The sequence below is a fragment of the Falco cherrug genome, chromosome 6, assembly GCF_023634085.1.
Source record: "Falco cherrug isolate bFalChe1 chromosome 6, bFalChe1.pri, whole genome shotgun sequence".
Lineage (NCBI taxonomy): Eukaryota > Metazoa > Chordata > Aves > Falconiformes > Falconidae > Falco > Falco cherrug.
This window is the reverse complement of record NC_073702.1, coordinates 78,816,644-78,839,830: the sequence shown is the minus strand read 5'-3', so window position 1 is coordinate 78,839,830 and position 23,187 is coordinate 78,816,644. Positions and strand designations below refer to the sequence as shown.

Below are 23,187 nucleotides of genomic sequence, written 5' to 3'. Positions count from 1 at the left end.
CACCAAAATCAACCTGTTCAAGACTGTTCAACACCTGAAAGGAATTAAAACCTCGTCTCTAGTAATTTGTGCGCATGAAGTAGCATGTACCACATCGCTCAATATACCCATCAGAAACCAAGGTCTACACAGTCTAGAAAAGGAACTGCAAAGTCAGGTTAAAGGCAAGTGGTATGAGATGGGCTGCAGCTGCACACACCCTGTGGACAATCCAGAGACTATTCCAGACCCCAGAATTTCAACCTGGGAGCATTAACAAGCCTGACTGACATTCACCAAATAGTTTCACAAATACAAAATGACTGCATCACTAGGGTCACTAAGGGAACTGATTTCATATGTGATCCTCGGTAAAAAGAGTAAAATTCTGGAGCTGTTGAATAAAGTCTTAGAATAAATTATTAATCTTCATGTGTTAAAAAAAAATGAATGTGGATCTGCAACACTTCAAAGCCACCGATACCATGAACTCTTACTCCATAATCATAACGGGAAGCTAGCTGGCAATAACTTGAGAACTTCAAAACGTGTTATCCACATATAGACACAGACATGCACTGCCACGAGCGTGTCAGTTCAGAAGTTGTTTTTTCACTATGAAAACACTTGAAAAATCAGTCCGTTTCATTCATTAGACAGTGACAGACAGGAATTACTAATGACCTTTTGTGCATGGAGGTAAACTTCTGAAAATACAGATCGTTGTTCTTGAAAGGACAGGACTTGCCTCATGTCTCTAACGTGTCACATCTACAGCTAAGGTTTGGGGAGAAAAAAAATTAGGTAGATCTAGTGGTATTACTATAAACATCAATTTCATACCTAAGGAAATTCACACTGTTGTCATAGGCGTGTCAAGAACTGTCTATGGAGAGAGGATCTGTTCCCAGTCTAACCACCTTTTGCCACTGCATTGGCAGAAGGCAGAGCAGGCAGGTTTAAATAGGGGAAGGAGGTGTTTATCAGGCTATGGGGACTACCTGGAGCTCATGTCTGAGCACCTGAAGGAGTAAGTTAGATGCCTGGGGAACTGCAACAATGTTGGCCTATGAAAAGAAAAAAGATTGAACACAAACAGTAACTATATGTACACTAGAGTAGCTAGAACTGGTGCAGCTCTGTGAAAAAACAGTTTCATAAAGGAGATGAGGTACCTCAGCTAAGATGAGCTACAATGCACACTGAGCACAGGCATGTCCACCTGGCTGAAGTGTTCAGCGCTCAGCAAGAACGTCTCAGAACTGACCTGATCTCCACCACTAAAAGACAGCCAGCAACCAAGCATGCAGACATTGCTGGAGCATCTGTCTTGCCTCCATCTGAGGTACCTGAAGGGAGAAAATCCCAACTAAAGAAAACATAAGAACAAGGCTCAGGCTGGTCCCACAGATAAGAGGGTAAACTGAGAAAACTTATCTCACTGAAAAAGCCAACCGGAGAGAAGGTTCTAAAGGCAATTGTTTAAAGCAGACAAAGACTGGCTGAAGTAACAAAATTATCTCCAAACCAAGCCACTGGAAAGAACCATAAAGTGGTAAGTGCACCATGCCTACCCTGCCCTACACACCCCTTGGGAAGAAAACCTGGTAGATTCGTCCTAGACAGGTACTGGCAATGCACAAAAGATCAGACCCTGAATGATAAAGCAAGCAGCACTCAACAAAGAACAAAAGATTGTGAGACTATGCACACTCCTTTACTTTAGATCTATAGCTATTTATATTCTGAAACCTCCTGTGTATCTTATTTATTCTTTATGATGACTTCTCTGCAAACATTAGAATAAGGGCTATTAAAATGTCATTAAAACTGAGTAAATCTAACCATCACCAAGGTCACTGACAGCATGATTCTCAAGTGTTCTGTGTTCTGCAATCACTAGGACTAAGTTGTATTTAAGAGACCTGTTGACAGACCTGTGACACCCTTGACTCTCTGCCAGGATGTGCAGCTACACCAAAAGGTAAAGTGACTTTGTCAGCACAGCTTACCCTGTCCAGAGAGCTATTTCAGCAACCTAAGCGAAGAAACATCTCACTGACCTAAGTTCCTTCTTTGCTAGGGAAGTTTGCCATTACAGCTATAACTAGCAAGTCCCAGGGAAGACTCTGGATACAAAGGTGGTCCATATAACAGTTTAAATTTGAAGGAAAGCAGAATTTTCCTAAGTCACAAACGTATCTGAGTAAACCAAACCTGTATGCTCCCTTTCAAGTACCGTTACATTTGACCATCTAGAAGAGACAGTGGGAGAGAATGCTATTTTTCAACAGAAACATGGTACTCAGATTAACAATTTTCTAAAATATAACAATGCATTTTTTATATTATATTCTGTCATATCTCTAAGCTGGTCCCTAGAGGGCCACATCAACATTTCTGTGGGACAATTCATTAGTGATTTCTTAAGAATTAATAATAGTTTCTACACTATATTTAAATAAGAGCAAAAAATATTTTAAGGAATTCCAAGGAAGTTTGAAAGTTCAATCAGTACCTATTTAAGTATTTCTCTGCTTACAGAAGAATGGTACAGGCCTAGCTTCCTGCTAACACAACCTATTAGCTCAGGCTTCACACCATATGAAAGCAGCCCAGCTGAAATCTCTGTAATGGTATTTGCATAATGCTGCACTTGAGCTAACAAGACACACTGGTTTTGAGCAGGCTCTGGACTTCAAGACAGATTTTTCTGAGGTTTCCAAATGCATGTTTTAGTATCACAAAAGAGCGCAAGCCCCAGCACAAAAGTGATATATGATAGCTTATTTGAAATACTCAGAGAACTTAACATTCAACATACTCTTCATAAACCAACAGGTGTATTTTGTTAATTAAGCACCCGCAGATCTGCTTCATAGCAAACAGATTACTTCTTAGACAGAGGTTTAACAACCAAGTACAGGTGACCTGGTGCACATCTGCTCATCTGGGTGCACTGGCTGACCTTTATCCTATGAAGACAGGCTGAGAGAGCTGGAGTTGTTCAGCCTGGAGAAGAGAAGGTGCCAGGCAGACCTTATAGCAGCCTGCCAGTGCCTAAAGGGGGCCTACGTGAAAACTGCAGAGGAACTTCTAACAACAACATGTAGAGACAGGACAAGGGGTAATGGCTTTAAACTGGAAGAGGGTAGATTTAAGTTAGATACTAGGAAGAAATTCTTCACCGTGATGGTGGTGAGACACTGGAGCAGGCTGCCCAGAGAAGCTGTGGATGCCCCATCCCTGGCAGTGTTCAAGGCCAGGCTGGACGGGGCTTTGAGCAACCTGCTCTAGTGGAAGGTGCCCCTGCCCATGGCAGGGGGGTTGGAACTGGGTGATCTTTAAGATCCCTCCCAACCCAAACCATTCTGTGATTCTAATATACTTTCAAAAGGAATATACTGTTCACGAAGCCACAGCTTGATATGAATGGAAATATTTTTAATCCACAACACTGAAACCTGAGAAAAAGCCTAACAACTTATCAGCAAATAATGAGAAAAAACTTAATAAAATATTTCAAAACTTTCCAATTACAATTTGGTCTTACCTTTTGTTGAAAAATAGTGGCAAGTGTTGAAGAACAGTGCTATACGTAATCACCTTGCCTGTATCATGTTCAGCCACAGGGACCTTATCAATGTCTACAAATACCTCAAGGGTGAGTGCCAAGAGCACAAGGGTCAGGCTATTTTCAGTGGTGCTCATCAACAGGACGAGGGGCAACAGGCATGAGCTGCAGCACAGGCAGCTCCACCTGAATATGAGGAAGAACTTCTTTCCTCTGAGGGTGACAGAGCTCTGGAACAGGCTGCCCAGAGAGGCTGTGGAGCCTCTTTCTCTGAGGACATTCAAAACCCACCCAGACATGACTGTGCAACCAGCTCTCGGTGACCCTGCTTTAGCAGGGGGTTGGACTAGATGATCTCCAGAGATCCCTTCCAACCCCGACCATTCTCCAAGTCTAAATAGCAACGCACCTGCTATGAGAAGCTAGTATCTCTACCATTTTTGAAAATTCAGAAAGTTTTAGCATTCGGCCAGAATCTTAATTTTATAGTCCATCAGGATTTAGTCTATACTATTTCTTCTACTTCTTCAAAAATGAGATTTTGTAAACAACATAAAAAAAAACCTTCAAAAGATCATTTTAATGATCTAGATATGCCTAATTAAAAGTACACGAAGTTCAATCTAAAACACAGAAGTTTTTCACATCATAGACAAGAGGCACTTAAAAAAATATCAAAAACGTGTTACTAAAAAAGTGAGCATGGATGTAATTTAGCTAAAAAGAAAGCCTTCAGAGCAGTGCATTACTCTGTTTTGCCCATGTACCAAAACAAGCTATCCAAGCAAGATATTTTAACTTTCCCGTCATTACCGAGTCTGTGAATTCTTCTGTACAAACACAACTATGCCGATCATATCTTAAGTGCAAACTGGTCCTACACACTAGCTATAGGCTAATTGTCCTGGTTTCAGCTGGGATGGAGTTAATTTTCTTAGTAGCTAGTAAAGTGCTGTGTTTTGGATTTGGTGTGAGAACAATGTTGATAACCGCACTGATGTTTTCAGTTGTTGCTGGGTGATGTTTATACTAAGTCAAGGCCTTTTTGGTTTCTTGGGCCCTGCCAGCCAGAATGCTGGAGGGACACAAGAGACTGGGGAGGGACACAAGAGACTGGGGAGGGACACAAGAGACTGGGGAGGGACACAAGAGACTGGGGAGGGACACAAGAGACTGGGGAGGGACACAAGAGACTGGGGAGGGACACAAGAGACTGGGGAGGGACACAAGAGACTGGGGAGGGACACAAGAGACTGGGGAGGGACACAAGAGACTGGGGAGGGACACAAGAGACTGGGGAGGGACACAAGAGACTGGGGAGGGACACAAGAGACTGGGGAGGGACACAAGAGACTGGGGAGGGACACAAGAGACTGGGGAGGGACACAAGAGACTGGGGAGGGACACAAGAGACTGGGGAGGGACACAAGAGACTGGGGAGGGACACAAGAGACTGGGGAGGGACACAAGAGACTGGGGAGGGACACAAGAGACTGGGGAGGGACACAAGAGACTGGGGAGGGACACAAGAGACTGGGGAGGGACACAAGAGACTGGGGAGGGACACAAGAGACTGGGGAGGGACACAAGAGACTGGGGAGGGACACAAGAGACTGGGGAGGGACACAAGAGACTGGGGAGGGACACAAGAGACTGGGGAGGGACACAAGAGACTGGGGAGGGACACAAGAGACTGGGGAGGGACACAAGAGACTGGGGAGGGACACAAGAGACTGGGGAGGGACACAAGAGACTGGGGAGGGACACAAGAGACTGGGGAGGGACACAAGAGACTGGGGAGGGACACAAGAGACTGGGGAGGGACACAAGAGACTGGGGAGGGACACAAGAGACTGGGGAGGGACACAAGAGACTGGGGAGGGACACAAGAGACTGGGGAGGGACACAAGAGACTGGGGAGGGACACAAGAGACTGGGGAGGGACACAAGAGACTGGGGAGGGACACAAGAGACTGGGGAGGGACACAAGAGACTGGGGAGGGACACAAGAGACTGGGGAGGGACACAAGAGACTGGGGAGGGACACAAGAGACTGGGGAGGGACACAAGAGACTGGGGAGGGACACAAGAGACTGGGGAGGGACACAAGAGACTGGGGAGGGACACAAGAGACTGGGGAGGGACACAAGAGACTGGGGAGGGACACAGTCAGGTCAGCTGACCTGAACCAGCCAAAGAGGTATTCCATACCACGGGGTGTCGTGCTGAGTATATAAACTGAGGGAAGAAGGAGGAAGGGGGGACATTTGGCATTATGGTGTTTGTCTTCCCAAGTAACCGTTACATGTGACAGAGCCCTGCTTCCCCGGGGATGGCCAAGCACCTGCCTGCCTATGGGAAGTGGTGAATGAATCCCTTGCTTTGCTTTGCTTGCGTGTGCAGCTTTTGCTTTACCTATTAAATTGTTCTGATCTCAACCTGTGAGTTTTACATTCCTTTCCAATCCTCCTTCCCATCCCACTGGGTGGGGTGGGGGGTGAGCAAGCTGCTGCGTGGTACTTGGTTGCCAGCTGGGGTTAAACTACAACAGCTATTAAGAGTGACCTCAACCAAACTTATGGATGTGTGTCTTTATACCGAGGAAACCATAAATGATGCCTAGGGAAAAAACAGCAAGTAAAGGAACAAGGCTTATTATGTCAAAGGAGCAACTCTGACATCAAGGTATGTCCCTGAACCCACCGATGGCATGGGCTGATATAAAAGTTGGTTCAACCACAGTGCCCGAAAGATGGAAAGCTGAGCCAGTAAAAATGGTGGTAAATATCTCTGGGGAGAGGGGCCAAAAAAATGAGGTGTGCATGTGGAGGGGACACCAGATATTTTTACTGTATTTAAGTGCAAAAAAGGCAGAGAAAATGCTGACTGTCAGATAAATGTACATTCCAGCATTCAATTCTCAACCTGCTGCTGATAATTTTCAGCTTAACATATGCTTTGATATGTATCTTGTTTCTCAGAAATGGGTGAGAACTGGATTGCTAGGAGCCAGGACACACATATTTACCACAGGACAGACCACTTGCTAATACTAGAAACTTTTTTCTAACCTTTTTTATGGTTATTTTTACATAACTGATAGTTTAAGTTAAAGATTACTACAACAGACACTTTTTCAAATTTTGTACAACTCAAGTAAGTTCTATACACAAGCATAATATGCCTGCATTAATTCCCAGTCCATGTCGGTTATCAAACTTTAGCATCTTTAATGGAAGGGGAACACCTACCAAATCTAATGTTTTTAGCTCATCCTAGCACTCTTACTATCGTACACTGGTTGGTTGGTATTGTACTGGTTGTAGGTTAAATGGAAAAATATTTAAAGTACTTAGTACTATAGTATAGTACTTAAAGAAAGAGTATTTAAAGTACCAATAAATTTAGGGGATGTCTGGAATTCCAAATTCCACACACAAAGCAGAAGAATAAATAAAGTAACAAAATTAATAAAAAATAGAAGATGCTTACACTGCTGACTTGGATCAGAATCCGTGGTCATCTTCACATAGTTTGAGGGGAAGAGACCTGTCACGCCACTGATTTCTCCTTGCCACCAGTCAGCATCATCTTTGCTCAGTACATTAATGAGCTGCCCTTTGGAGAAACTGAGCTCATCTTCATTGTTTGCCATGTAATCATACATCGCTATCACTTGACACACTGAAGAAAAAACAAAAATAGCAGAACAGTGTTACACAAGTATTAAGATTGGTTTTTCAGTGTTTTACATAACCACAGGAAAAAAACAACATGTTACATAAGAAAAATGCTACATGATCTTATCTTGACATGGAACTATCCTCCCTTTTCTTTTACTGCCCCCCCGCCCCCCCCCCCCCAAATTGGGCCAGGCAGTAATCTTTATTTCCACTTCATCTAACTATGCACTTCCATAGCAAATGGATTCAGTTAGCATAGTATCTACTGACCTTCTAAACACTTTAAAATATAATCAAGTATGCTTCTATCTCCTACTGGCTCAGAAAGGATAGTGAGCTTGATTATCTACAGCTGATTCTTGTGAGAAAAACATGGCAAAGGAAGAGGAAATGTGCATTAGCTAATCACGAACTGCCAGTTTAGTCAAAGGGAAGTTCTGTCCAGTGATACCCAGGAAACTGTTGTATAAGCAAATCGTAGCTGTGGAGAACAGCTCAATTTAAGCATGCAGAATGAAAAAAGCTCCTTTTCTATGAAATACTCTCATTTGTACCCAGCCATTCAAACCTAATGAAAATTTGCTGCTTAGTTTCCTTCCTTACAAGGAGCAGTGCATGCCATTCCAAGGTGTTTGTCAATGATTGCTAGTTTTCTGTAAGCTTTTTGCTAGCATTTGGAAACATGGAGTTTCCCAGGGAAGGCTGGGAACAGCCAAACCCCTGGGCAACACCAGGAGCAGTCAGAAGAGAGAGGAGAACATGCAAGAGCAAGAACGCTGCAGCCCCCCAGGCCAGGGCGGGAGGAGCTCCCGGTGGTGGAGCACAGATTCCCCGGCAGCCCGTTGGCTTTGTGCCCCCAGCCCACGGAGCCCCCGGGGGCAGCTCCCCCCCGCAGCCGGGGCAGGGGGTGCCCGAGGGAGGCTGTGACCCGCGGGGGCCGCGCTGGAGCAGCTCCGGGCAGGGCCCGTGGCCCCGCGGGGAGAGGAGCCCGGGCTGGGCGGGCTGCGGCAGGGCCGGTGCCCCCGCGGGGACCCGCGCCGGGGCCGGCTGGGCCTGAGGGGCTGCGCCCCGCGGGGGGAACCCACGGCGGGGCCGGGCGTGGGGAACGGCAGCCCGGCAGGGCCCCGGGCCGGGGCAGGGTGTGAGGAGCCGCCCCCGGAGGGGCAGGAGCGGCGGGGACCGTGTGAGGGACTGACCCCGCCCCGGGCCCGCCCTGCGCCGCGGCCGGGGAGCGGGGAGGGGCCGCGGGGGGAGGGCCCGGGACGGTGCCTTGAGCTTCGGTTTTATTTCTCGCTGCCCTGCTCTGCTCTGACCGGCAATCAATTAAACTGATTCCCCCCGGCGGAGCCTGTTTTGCCCGTGACAGCAGCTGCGGAGCGATCGCCCCCTGCCCCGCTCCCGCCCCACCGGCCCGTCGCTGTTTCTGCCCCGGCCCGGCTGAGGGGGCAGGGACAGAGCAGCTCTGGTGCCCAGCCAGGGCCAACCCACCACAGGCCATTAAACAGAGTATTACGCTAGTTATGCAATTCAGACTAGTATCTGAACAATTGAAACAGTCACATAAAATACTGTAAATAAAACATAAAGCTTTTTTTTTTTTTTTTTACCTGAGGGAGCAGCAGATGTGGTTCTCTCACTGCTCAGACCCAGTAATTTCACATGGCTGGCAGGGAACCATCCTTTCTGTCTCTTTTTCCCTCTTGCCTGTGAATGTTTAAAATGGTTATTACACAATTAGGAAACCAAATAGTCTATAGATTGGAAGAAATGCAACAAATGTGTCACACAGTTTTACCAACAAGAGACAAAAAGCCAGGCTTCCAAACGCCAACTAAATACTAAACAGAACTCAAAAGGAAAAAATATCTGGCTAAAGGATAAAACAACCCCATTCAAATAAAGCTGCATCATAATATGTTCTGGCAAATGAGTTCATCCAAAATTTTCAAGCACAGCTAATGATTTCAGTGTACACTTTAATTGTAAGGCTGAAACTTCACCCTATGAACATTCTTACACACCGTATCAGGAGTCTCCAACACGATACCCAGAACCGAAGTAAGTACCTAAGTATTCTGTATCTCTTCCTACCTAGTACAGCGTGTGAGAGTTCAAAAAGATTTTCCTCATTTTTTAATCTTTGCTTTTTCAGTCCCACAGGTAAAGATGATCTCTGCACATACTGAAGAATCAAATATACTTCAGAGTACATAAAAAGTCAGGATGTAAAAGTCAACATTTTAGAAGATGATAGAAACCTGGAACTGCAGAGTGAGCTCTACTACAACAAAAAAAGGAATTCAAAGTAGCAAGAATTGACAATTATGTATCTTAGTTTCTCTTCCTGCACTTTTTAAATTATTCTTTGAGGCTTCTTCCTGAACCAGCACTGATCTACTTTTTATAAAATACAAACTTTTCATTGTTTTCTGTATTTTTTTGCACATACTATGAATAAATTTTCCACTGTCGTTAATTCACAGAAACTCAGTGCAGCAATTTCTCAACTGGCTCGCTGTGATCTCTCGTCCTGTATCTGTAAAGCAGGCTAGCTGAACAGTTAGATCAGCCCTGTTAAAACTGCTGAAGAGGGAAGATAGGTGTTAACAAGAGTATTCACTCAAAACAGCGTGTGTGGCTGTAGAATACCTTGGGAAAGGCCAGTTAAGTGATATTAAGAAGACAGAACTTTCTATTATGCTGTTCAATCCCAATATTGGAAACAACATTCAGTATCGGAAGCAACATGTTTAAACTCGGGCTAACGCTGCAGATTAAGCTAAAGGGTAACAAAGAGACATTATAAAATCATGATTTAACTTTCTGCATTGGTTGCAAAGATGAAGGCTATTGTGGACAAAATCCACAGGGCTGCAAAAACTGAAGTTTAAGAAGAATGTCATGTAAAAGCACCCTTAATCCTTGGGACTTTAAATTCATCACTAGGTGAGGGAAAGAGAAAAGAGGGAACAGCAACCTTCACAGGAAACTAGCTTCCAACTCCAACATCCAAGAATTCCTATTCTTTCAACAGAATAATTTTACAATTTAATTTTTTACTAATTAAATCCTAACCAATTTATTAACTGTCAATACCAATCTTCTCCCTCCCATGCACATGTTCATTGACAGTTTTACCTTCTCCTGTGACAAAAAACCAAAAAAAACACCCCAAAAAACCAGCAACCCAAGGTTTAATTAAAAACTTTTTCTCCCAAAACATGGTTTATACAAAATGAAAGTAACTTTCTAGCCAGCTTTTGGAACACTATACTTAGTTGTTTTCTCAAATTGAACCTAAGATCACGTAATTGCCATTCATGAAGCTGCAAATATTTCTCCTTCAATAGCTACCTGCAACTCTCCTTGCCACCATCCACTAGAATTTTTCTTCAGAATAAGTATTAGCTGTCCTGGAGCAAGACTAAGCTGTTCAGTTCCTGATGCAGCATAGGCTGTAGTAACCTGAGCAATTTCTGAAAGATAAAAAAAACCAACAAATGCAATGATCATTACAGCAAGAACTAGATCCACAGAAATATCCTGGTACATATCTTGCAGCCAAGAACATTAGCCACCGTTAAAACACTGCTGTGAACCTAAATGCTCATAGTCGCTTAAGAAACAGTCCCAGATATTAAAGCGATCACGCACTTACCGGGTTTCTTATTTACTGTTCCAGTTTTGCCAGCATTACTAGAAGCCTACAAAGACACAACAATAAGCTTTTAATGTGCAATAAAACCAGCGGAGTTTACACCAACTATAAGCATGTGGACAGAAAAGCACATGGAGATTATAATTTTGAGCCTGTATTTAACAAAATACCATCCTAACCAATTTATAAAATATCATCTGTACAGAGACAGACAGTGTGACTGTGTCTCAGAGGCTAGGGCATAAGCTACGTAGGCTTTTGTCTTCTGTCAAGCACGTTAACCTCTGCTTAAAATTACTATCTAAGAGTATCAATACTAGGAATACAATAAATTTGAGAGAAAGTATTGTGCATTAATTCTCAGAACATGAACTCACTTCTTGATCCTTTGGTCTGACATAATTGGAGGGAAAGATTCCAGTTCTGCCATCAATGCTCCCAGTCCACCATTCCCCTTCTTTCTGGGTCACTAGGATTTCCTCACCTTCCGTGAAAGTCAAGTCACCAGGCTCAGAGCTTGAGTACGAATAGAGTGCAACATACTCTGCAAACAGCACATATAAAGAAGACGACAATAGTTTCAGATAGGAAGAGAAAAGTATGCTAGACGCAAGTAAGGTATCTTTGATACCAGCATTCATCAGTGTGTTTATAACACAGATCAGGTCTTCACAAGTTTGTGAATCAACCTACCTACTTGCCTGATGGTAATCACAGCTTGCCTCATGCTTACAACTCTGAATTACAGGCACACAACTGTGTACAGAGAGATGAATTTGGCACAGGGGGTTACTAACCTATGATCATCCTGCGGATCAGCACAGGCCTGTAGACCATGGCTTGAAAACTCATCTCTTGCATTAAGTATTCCACCCTACCTCTGTGTTTGACAGCAAGAATGTGTATTACACACCTAAACCTGATTAAAACCACTCTTATCTGACTAACAGCAAAAATTAAAAGACTCAAGTGGAATTAATGTGTAATTGGGGAAGCATGGAGATACACTAGATTAAAAGGCTTAGAAAATGCTTTCCACAAATTTTTTCTCCAGTAGTATTTGTTCTCTGTACTCCCTACTGATTGAAAGAGAATGATCCACACTCAGGAGACTGAAAATCCCTCCTCACATCTCTAGAGCATAGCATAATACAGTAGAGAAGAGCAGGAAGAGAACTTGGCTTATGGATATGAGACATATTTAGGTTTTCAGAAATAAGTTGATGCTTGAGCAGAACTCTTAAAAACAAAACCAGGCCTATGCTCCACCTGAATTAGTTGTAAGTTTTACTAAGTTCCTGTTTTAGAATTCTCGTATCAGTAGCTCAACATTTGTACTGTTTCTTCTGGAAAAGCATTAAAAGGCCTGTTCAGAAGCTCTTCATATATTTAAGCTTATTCACATGCCATTAAGCAGAAACAGACTGTACCATTAAGTAGCATATTTCATGCTGTCTTACCCTCTCCTGCTGCGTAAGGCTGTGTATTAGGCTTTTTGTTCACAGCTGCATAAATAGCTTCTGGCCTGTAGAAAGAAAAAAAGGTTTGTGTAACTAAAAGTTTGAGCAAAACCAAATCTCTTTATTAGGGTGAGACTAATATCTCCAGACTTTGCTTATCTCCAAGTTGGTATTGCCTCTGAATTAATTGCAAAGGCTTTCCTGACTGTCAAACAGTGACAGGTATTACTGATATTTAAGATATGAATGCATCCAAGAGCACACCACTTCAAAAAAGAAACGTGATGAAAGATGAGAGGATATATTTGCAAATTATGCTATCCAAAAGAAATACAAATTAAAGATTGTCTAAATTCTGTCATTCTAGAGAATTTCTAAGAATTTTTATCATAACCAGTGAAAAGAACAATTCACATACAATGGTACAGTCATCCCAGCAGTAAGGAACAGTTACCTTGCAGCATTAGAATAATGATTTTTTCAAGCACAGAAAAATACACTACTTCTGCAAGATGCAAGTTAAGAGATTACAAATATTTGTAGGTCATTTCGAAATTGGCACCTTCAGAGGCAGAACACAAGTACACTGCAAGAGAGCTGACTCAGTAATGAACTAAAACAGAGTCTGGCACTTGATGAATAATCAAACACCACGGATTTTTCACAGCACTCAGCCTTGAAAGACCGTCTGTTTACACAGTAGTGAGACCAACATTACTTGGCTTGCCAGAATGAAATAATAGAAGCTTAAAATGGCATGGTGTAAATTGTAAATGGTATTTATGTTCTGCACTTTAAAGCACTGCAAGAATTGTGTTACTCTAAACCACCTTTTTTTGTAAGCTGTTGAATAAACCAAAACCAGAAGTCACACTTACTCCTCTTTCTTGATTTCACTCCCAGGTAAGAGCTTGACATACGATTTTGGAAACCAACCCCTTCCTCCATGTACCTCCCCAAACCACCAGTTTTCCTGTTGCTCCAGGACAGTAATAATATCATTTTTTGAAAAATTCAAGTGGTTTTCTTTTTTTGCAGTCCAAGAGCAAAGTGCTTGTGCTTTTAAGTTCTCGACAGGCTGCCCCTGTTAAGACAGAAGCGGAGATGTTGATTGGCCACACTACCCCAAACTGGTGCATGTGTTAAAAACAAACGAACAAACATTGATGTATCCTTTATTGAAATTTAAACAACTTCATTCCTAACTGATGGCTGAATAATTTATATTTTTTTACACAGATGTATATAAACCATTGATTGAAGAACAATCTCTCAACTCTGTTTCTTATTTGTTACAAACATCTGGTGTGTCTAGTTATAGGTGAAAGTCATTTTAGAATTATGAAACATATTGCATGAGTCTTCTTGCTCAGTGGTTCCTGGAAAGATACGGAATTATGTCAGTGCACACTAGTGGAGCATTCAGACTCGCTTCTTTATCCTCTAGCCTGTTCAGTGCACCCAGTATTAGAAAAGTTGTGTTTTGTCTTTTCTTTAAATCTGTTTCATTAACATGAATCTAAAATACAGCAAGTTCTCCACTCTCACACAATATACCTGTCCATGAATGGGTGAAACAGATCCAGGGGATACAGTGCGAGTAAAAGCTGATTTCTGTTGCCATGCTGTATTAACATTCAGGCTAGAAAAAGGTATATTTTGGTAGTCAGATTCTTCTGCAGATTTACTTGATGAAAGTGGTCTGCAAATTGAATACAGGCATATTTCAAATAAAAATTGTAATGTGTTAAAAGTACCTCAAATAGAATAACCTTTTTTATTTTAACATACAGAAAACAGATATTCTATACAATGCAAAGCAGAGTTGTCAAATACCTAAATTTCCAAGGTAAGACTTTCAGGTAGGTTCTTCAGTAAGTTTTTTGCATTTGTATTTTAAAAACAAACACCAAATTAAGCTATACAGCATATTATGTGTTAGCTAAATTTAGGAAAAGCAGTTTTAACAGAAACACAACAAAAACTCACTCTGAAGCAGTTGAGGTAGTAGATAATGATACTGTAGGAGGAAGTAAGGCCTTCTTAGGAGATAAAGATTTTTCTCCTTCTGGTATTTTTTCTACATAATTGCATGGAAACCAACCAAAATGTCCTTGAAAACTCCCATAAAGCCAACCAGGCTCTCCCACAGTTTTTTCATCAACCTATGGACAGGAGGATAAACACAAAGAAAATGCAATTAGCAGCATAAAACAAACAGGGTATCCAGCATGTCAGCACCTGCTGGCACTCTGAATTGAGCAGTGCAAGCAGCACACATACAAGAAGCAGCATTTTCATTCTCTTCCCTTTCAGAATGGACCTGGTTTTGCACTGTTCAACAAACAGGGCGATGATGCAACTGCACAGCTTTTAGACACAGGTAGAGACAGGCCTCAAACACAACATATTCCTTCAAACAGGCTCCAAATAGGCACACCGGGGATCAGGTACTATACCTGGAGCTGTTCTGGCTTGCCAAAAATTACAGTGCATTGTGTTGTATTGTGCCAAATGTGCAGCCAAGAGGCAGCGGCTGGCAAACTTATCAGCTCACGGAAACAACTGCTGTAGTTTTGCTTACAGATATAATTAACAGTGTCATTTGCATCCAAAACACGTCCAAAAATTCTGATATTTATTATACAATTAAGTATAGAGCATCCTTAAATGTTCATAGCAATACTGAAGCCTCCATTATGCTGCAAATTAGTCAAAATTAGCTAAAAATTTGCAGCTCATAAAATACTATCACCTAGTTAGCTTAGTTGAGGTTTAGGGTTTAAGAGGAGGCAGTGGCAGCTGTTAGTCTATTTCTAAAATGAGTTATCAGTAGTTATGACAGTTAATTATATCTGAGAAGGAAGCCAAAGCAAAACCTGCTTCTCTTGTTCCCTCTTCAATGCTTCATTGGTAGGAAAATATAAATAAATGATTTAACACTGCCAAACTGAAGGCTAATACTTAAGTGTTTTAATACTTTGTACCACATTGCTTTGTAAATTCTCCCTTTTCAACTACCTATATTCTTTACAGTCTAAATGAGGAGAAACTATACATATATTAGATACATAAATAATTGTACTGCCACGGCTGTAAATCAGTTTTCACAAGTCCACCTGAAGGCACATGCTTTCAAACACTTGTATGCTGTCAAGGGACGTAATCACATGAAGGGACACAGATTTCAACTGAGACGCCAAAAAACATTTCCCATCTTATGGTCCTGCTGTAATATTATAGATAGCATATTCAGCTGAATCCAGAAAAGTGCTACAAAGAACGGACACAGAATAAACTACTACAGATATCTGCCTGAGGGAGCATTCATAAAGGACCAGCTAATAATATTATGGTGAGGTTAACCAGCCTATGTCAACAAGACATTAGAAAATTATATTAAGATTCTGAAGAACCATTCACATCTACTTGTTAAATAAGTTGTTTTATTTTCATTTAATTGCTATTAATTAATAATTCATGCCTCTATTTACTATGCTTATATTTCAAGCAGGCACTTAGAGGCCAACCTGTACACGTACAACGCACTGCAACCACCGTATCATTCCTGACCTACTAACTTTAGAAGTCTGTTTAGCATTCACTATGTTATTTTAAACAGATTCTCAACACCTATAGGATGTGTAAGATCCAAACAAAGATTTTGGCTGAACTAATTCTAATTTCAGCTGTTTTTAAAAAGCAATCCAATTTAAATTCTGAGTAAGCCTTAGCCTCAAAATCTATTAATGTAATGCTTTTGACACTTAAGACCTCGTGTATGTCAAGGCTGGGGAAGAGGGTGCGTGTGTGTGATTTCTGCAAGTCAAACACGAATGGCAAATCTTACCTGAATTATATCGCCAGTATTAAAGCTCATTTCATCATGATTCCTTGCTTCAAATGGATATAAAGCTCTGTAATTTACCAAGGCAACTGGATTCCTAGACTCTGAGACACTAACAGCATTGCCTGAAAGGGTAAGAAAACTAGTTACCATTTTGATACAGCTGAAAGACATGCACTTTGTTGGAGCCCAATCATTCTAAGCAACAGGTATGAATACAAGAGAACAGTTCTTGCCCCAGGCACTATGCAAATACTCAGAGATCACCAGCTACAGCAGGACGATGGGATGCATACAAGAGTTTAACATGCTAATCATAGTAAATATGACATAGGCAATAAAACGCATTGATTTCTGAAGTGAAAAAAATTACACCTTTACTTTCTCATCTTTCCTTGTCAAACTGCCTGGCTAAACCTGACTAAACTTAATATAGTCTTAAGGCAATTATAATTTTCCAAGTTGAAAAGATACCACAGTTGCAACAATAAGTATTCAACAGCATGTGTGAAGATTTTTCTTAGAAACCTAGAATAGCAAAATATCATTTCCATTTCCTTTGTATCTCTGTTCTCCAAGTCTGTGACTGATGTTGCTAACAGTGAATGTTTTACAAGGTATAGCTGAAGTGTGCAAATATCTTTCAGCACTGTTCTAAATTGGTTCTTAGTGAACTCTGTGATAAAAGTGGCTAATAAAACTGAAAAGAACTAACGAAGGATGGAACTAATCAAAAGCGCCTTTAGCAAAAATACTGTTAAACCAGTATTTTTTTTAAGTCACGCAACTACAGTTAGGTCTAGTCATTCAGTTTTTTGTTATTTAATAAGATGATTCAATATAGTGCAGAAATAAACTAGATTTCAATGTTAATAAAATGCTTCACTGAATGTTACCTACCCATCCACTCATTACTGAACAAAACTCCTCCATATTAGCATTCTGCTTTAATGACAGCAAGTGCAGGCCTTAGGAAAAAGCTAAAATATTACTGTTTCCAGAATCTGGGATGTGTTGACCATGATCACTGGAATATTGGTCATCAGAGTTACAGGTGCTGAAAACTGACAGAAGTAACCCAACTTAACAGGATTATTAAAAACTAAAGACATGAAACATTGCTAGTTTGATTTTTTTAAGTAGTATTCTAGACAATAAGCCTGCCATAGTGTCACATTAACAGTAATGCATTTAAAGAAAGAAATAACTCTCAGGAAAATAAGAACCATTAAAGCAAAAATCTAACAGACTAAGATTACCTTCATTTTTCCAGGGTGGTTTAAGATTTTTACCCTCTGTTGGTTTCAACAGATCTGCAAATTTCTCATTTACGCTTAATTTAGAAGTACGTTTCTCCACCTCTTGAGAGCTGGTCACTTCTTTTGTCTTCTTTATTTCTTCGTTCTGCTTACGCCTCTCCTCAGCTTCTTTTGCTATTTGTTCTTGCTTTCTTTTATCTTCTTCCAGTTGCCTCTGCCTTTGTTGTTCTGTCTCCCTAAAGATCGTGGCTTGCCTGCTTTTTTCCTCATCTGCATGAAGCTGTTGTTTATTTTCCCTTTCTCTCATCAGAGCAATGGCTTCTTCAGCTTTCAGCTTTTCTTGAACTTTTTCCTGCATGCGCTCTTCCTCCAATCGCTTCTTTTTCTCTTCCTCTTCCCTTCGGATGTTTTCCTGCCATCTGTTCTCCTTCTCCCGTTTTGCTTTCCTGAAAGAAAAGAGTAAAAGAGAAGTAGGAGAACATTCATACAAAAATGAATGAGATTATGATCATAGAGTAATTGACTGCACTTGTCAGTAAAACTCAGTCCATGATATTGACCACTCTCCTCTCCCGGTGTAAGCTCTTCGATGGGAGGCCATGCTTTGACTAAACATGACTGCCAGTATATTTCACATACAAATAACAAATGGATTTACATTCTTGGTACAGAAACACTGCCACAGGGTTACTTGCACAGTGCTTCCATGGGCACTTCTTGCTCATCAGGATAGGTAAGCAGAAGTGTACCGTTAATTGAAGAAACGTGTTTTTTATGCTGTCCACCAAAGTAGTAGCCAAGATTGGAAACTAAGATTTCCAAACAGATTAATAACAAAATTTCACTCTGGTACATACATATAAATACCCTTTGCATACTGATTTTTGCTGCTTGAACTTTTTGCCTTCAGCAGTTGTAATCTATTCAATACGCTTATCCCCACCATGGCCACACTCTTCAGCAGACAGAAACCAGACGTCTGACTGTATTCTCTGCCCTGATTCTAGCCTGTGCATCTCTCCAAAAAAGTTATTATCCAATTCAACACATTTAAAAATCATTTATTTTTAGCTGTCCAAGATCTTCCTTCTGAAAAGAGCGGGACCTAACCCTTTGGGCCACCTTCTGAAGAGATTGTTCAGGTCCACGCCTAGAGAAGACTGCTTCATCAAGTAACTGGGGGCGTCCACTCATTTGATGGCCATTTTATTGTGTTTTCAAGAGCATGACAGGATCTAGTAAGAGCTGTGCAATAATGCTGTTAATCTAACATACAGATTCAACAGAAAAATTAACAGGATATCACTGTACGCACAGCATACAGTTTTCTTAAAGGGACCGTTACAAATGTTACGAAACACCATCAACGCTATTGTAGAAATACGCTGTCATGAGTTAAGACCTTGAATCACACGCACTACGAGGTCACTAGCTCTGCTTCACTTACAAGCAGTCAAAGAAAATATGAATCACTGAAAATCTCTCTCAAATTAAAAAGACAAAACACGGCAATCCTCTGAATGAGGAGAGCAGTCAAAACCAGCACACCAAAGCAATTCCACAGCTGAGGACTGGCCACTGAGAGCACCCACCCGCCCTCTCCCTGGCACTGTTTCACTACAGGGCTGCTAAGGGTAAACTAGGTAGCTGATAGCAGAAGGTTGGAAGAGAGGAAAAGCAGAGTGGCATCTTAAGACAGCCAGAATCAGACCCTAGAAACCATGTTTTCCTAATCAGTGAAACAAAAGAAAACAAAACTAGCTGGGAACAAGATCACAAAAAACCAAGAGCTGAGGACAGCAAAAGTTTGAGTGCTTCATACAAGGCTGGACTGAGCAAAAACAAGACCATATACATGAAGGGATGATCCTCTCAAAGACTTATTTGAATTTTCTCATTGTCCTCCTAAAAAAGGAACCAAATCTAAACCTCAGAAATTACTCACTCATCCAGCTTTCAAGAATAATACAGGAATTAAATAGTCAATGCCCTTCCTATTATCTTAAGTATCAATCTGTCTGGATATACATGACAAAAAACTAGTTAACTGCTCAGTCAGAAGTGCTTTTAAGGAAATAGGTCAGATGTTTTGAGGCCAGCAAAACAAGGCAGAATATATGAGGAATTTTAGATTGTGTGAGGATTATCTATTGAAGGAGCTAAAAATCTTAATAGCAAAAGTGCCTACTTGGTTTATTTATCCATGGCATCTGACCTTTTTTAAAACAAAAGACAAAAACAGATCAGAAAGAGAAAATTCAAATCATCTTGTATCAGTGGTACTCCATATGCTTCCTCTAAGGCAACTCAATAGGATGGATTTTTACTTATTAGACCTCTCGTTTAATACAATCAGCATCTTAAAAGTCACCTCAGCATTATTTTGCTTTAAGAACTGCAACATTGATACATTCAGACATGGTACCTTGCAGCCTCATCTTCCAGTCGCTTTTTCTGTGCAAGTTCAGCTCTTTTTTTTTCTACTTCTTTTATTTTGTCCTGCTTGATCCTGTGGAGCTGCTCCAAGGCTAACTGCTGTGTGCTGTAACTTTCTCTCAGGTCCTAAGGAGGAAACACAATGAAGTACATCAAAGCCAGTCTTTCGAGAAAAGCATCCAGGCATTTTAATGCTTTGTGAACCAAGTTTTAATACAAATGGACAAAGTAATATTAAGTTATTAATAGTCCTTGAAGGTCACTGCAAAGAAAGTAAAATAAACACAAATATAAAAGGATGGCAGATTTGCAAAGCCTTTGATGTAACTTAGACTTTCAAAGAGCCCTTCCAGCCATACACCTGCTGGAAATGGCTATTACGACAGAGGAAAAGGAAAGATATAAAACTGAGTGTTCAAACACAACATTATCTAAGGGCACAGAAGGCAAGGTAGTATATTTTGAATAACTACAAGGAAGGAGACTTCAAGTGAAAGTCAACACAATACCATAAACCTGAGAACGCACCCCTTCAGTAGGGTGCTTGCCTTTGCAATGCTTTCCGAATGATCAGTCTCATATTTAAATAAAAAAAAAAACTTATAAAAATATCCAGCAGGTTTATCACTGTGGGAGGCCACAGCCTAAAGACACTAAATCAGACTGGAGTTTTCCTGTATTTGTAAATATCACAATTTTACTCTTTTTCTTTTGAGCACATCCTTTAATTCCTATTGCATCTCCCTCTGATAACAACTTTTTCACAGCAGAAAAATCTGCATGAATCTTTGGGATAATTATGTGTACAGAATTAAAAAACCAACAGTAATAGAATTACTTTAGATTGTACTTCACCAAGTCACAAAACACCTGTAAGACATTACATTATTTTTTCCTTAGGATTCTCATTGAGACACACTAAGCAATGCAACAGGTATACTCTGACTTTTCATATCTGATCTCATAAATGCAAATAAAGCAATTAAGAATGACCCATTCCTGCTACAATATGCACCTCTGCCAATAATCACGTTGCATAAGAGCTATTGTACAATTTATATGAAAAGGGCAAGATAACAAGGTTTCTGTGTCAGCGAAAGTCTCTGTAGCAATAAACTAAATCAAGCAATTGACTACAATTTTTCTGCAAACATATTCAGCTGAGAATTCTCATTTTGCATAGATATTGAGGAACACTGTGGAAACAACCTGCATCAAAAAAAAATTGCACCTTTGATTTAAGGACAGAAGAACCTTTATGCAAAATGGAAAGGTCAGTAAGTAACTCTGGTCTGCGCGCCCCTCTCAATTATTCTTGAAGTCAGATTTCGGACCCCAACAGACAAAAGCAGTGTTGAGGAAAAACAGCAAGTAGGTTTTAGTACTGGGTTAATCTGGAGGTTTAATAGCGTTACGTTTGCCATATCATATACCATATTCTGTATAATGATGTTATGTCTAGACTTTTAAAACTTAGATGAGAATTTGTATATCTGAGTCACAGCTTAAGATGTATGGACACAGGTAGAGAACAACAGATGGAAAAGTGGGAGAAGACACTATTTCCATCTAAGACAGTGTTTTTTTGGTTGATGTTACCTTAACTAAAAAGAAAAAAATAACTGAATAAACCAAATTGATGAACATAGTCTATTAAGAAATAAAATGGCTATCAGTATTTTGCAGTTTAGATTTCTAAGCAGGTAAGAAAATTTTAAGTCTTTAGAAGGATGTAAAAGCTAGCAGAAAGAGAAAGAGCCTATTGATTTTCTTTTAGGAAAAATTATTTAATAGAAGTTGTACAACCAAACAGAAAGGGTAAGCAGAGAAAATTGCGAAATAATTAAAAACCAAAAGAGCCAAAGATTAGAAAATAACCTTAAGTAAGAGGAAGAGGTTGTTGAGACAGCTTAGCAGAGACAAAAGGCACTGAAGAACAGAATCATCCATATTCTCACACTGTAAGATAAGGTAGATAAAAAGCCAATTAATCTCTGTACTGTATTTTGAAAAACATATTTTAGGGAAGACTGAACTGTGGATGCAGCCACTGAACATAGCAAGCCATGCAATAAACAAGTAACTAAAAATACATGCTATACGTAGCCATTTTTTTAAAATAAAAGAAACTCCTTAAACACCTACAAATTTTACTTTGTGCTCTTTTTATTGGAGAGTGCAGAGCCCTCACACTGGCCCAGCATAAATCCATTACTTAAGAATAAAGTTCACATCAGTGCCACTAAGAGTAAGCTAGTAAATAAAGTTAAGTGGATGCACGCTACCCTGCCTGAGAGTTGCATGCATTTTTAGGCAAGTCAAGAGCTGCCTCTGAAACAAAAACACCTTCAGGGCCAGTGGTCGTTATGTCTTAACTTCTACACAGATAAGTGGTCTGTGCTTACTTTTAGGACAATACTTAAGCCTGCTACCAGATCTTGTACAATGTACTAGGAAACCATGTACTTCTTTCAATAAAAGTGAAATGTTCCATCCACAATTCAAAAATAGTAGCCAATATAACCTCAGCACTGTAAGAACAGAATTTGCAAGAGCCTGAAAAACTTCAATGCGAAATCAAAATGAGTTCTAGAAGGTCAAAGTTGAGAGTGAGCAAGTTGATTCATGCAAAGCAACGATTAGCAAGAGATTCACATTTTAGTATATTAGCAACAGTTTTAAGTGCATGTTTATTGCATTATTTACTCCAAGACCTTATTTGACATTGGAAGTTGGGGAAAGCTTTTTGGAGGCCTGGTAGAAGTGCCACCAATCCTTATGACTGGACAGAGACATAAAGATACTGCTTACTGGTCTAAGACTAAGAATTTAGATAATGCAGGTACCTTAAGCTGGCTGTTAAATGCATCCATCTCAGCAAGTTTAGAAGCAGTTTCTTTCTCAAGGGCATCCAGTTGATCCTTAAGTCTTTGGCATAATTCTTCCTTTTCTAGGGACTTCTTGTGCACTGAACTGATTCCTGTACCTGCACAAGGAAAAACAAACCATTTTACAAGGATTTCTGTTTTCACAAATTATTATTTTCCTAATATACACGCATTCCCAAACTCTTCCCTCAAAACTCCTTGATTTACCTTCCTACGCACATACAGCACAAAGAAGAAATGGCTCCAACCCCCAACTGAGACACACATGCACTACATGTAATACGTACAGAATAAATTACAAGTTGTATTTTGTAGTATCAGACTAATCCATAGCAAACTTCTAGATAGGGACTTCTAGTGTGATTTGATGTGAAGACCAGTGTAGATTTTACATAAATGAACT

The 23,187-nt window shown here is 40.6% G+C and overlaps 1 protein-coding gene across 3 annotated transcripts in view; it reads right to left on the bottom strand.

Moving 5' to 3' along the window:
* Nucleotides 1-23,187, bottom strand: part of ITSN2 (intersectin 2) — an 88,438-nt gene that overhangs the window by 18,083 nt on the left and 47,168 nt on the right. For all 3 annotated transcript variants that reach the window (XM_055714213.1, XM_055714214.1, XM_005441580.4), the window contains exons 16-28: nucleotides 22,743-22,882; nucleotides 19,886-20,022; nucleotides 17,461-17,906; nucleotides 16,205-16,326; nucleotides 14,344-14,519; nucleotides 13,912-14,056; nucleotides 13,233-13,438; nucleotides 12,355-12,419; nucleotides 11,272-11,438; nucleotides 10,895-10,940; nucleotides 10,591-10,712; nucleotides 8,844-8,940; nucleotides 7,046-7,237 (exon numbers count right to left, since the gene is read on the bottom strand). In XM_055714213.1, the coding sequence (XP_055570188.1) occupies nucleotides 7,046-7,237; nucleotides 8,844-8,940; nucleotides 10,591-10,712; nucleotides 10,895-10,940; nucleotides 11,272-11,438; nucleotides 12,355-12,419; nucleotides 13,233-13,438; nucleotides 13,912-14,056; nucleotides 14,344-14,519; nucleotides 16,205-16,326; nucleotides 17,461-17,906; nucleotides 19,886-20,022; nucleotides 22,743-22,882 (2,061 nt within the window). The remainder of the gene's footprint in view (nucleotides 1-7,045; nucleotides 7,238-8,843; nucleotides 8,941-10,590; nucleotides 10,713-10,894; nucleotides 10,941-11,271; nucleotides 11,439-12,354; nucleotides 12,420-13,232; nucleotides 13,439-13,911; nucleotides 14,057-14,343; nucleotides 14,520-16,204; nucleotides 16,327-17,460; nucleotides 17,907-19,885; nucleotides 20,023-22,742; nucleotides 22,883-23,187) is intronic.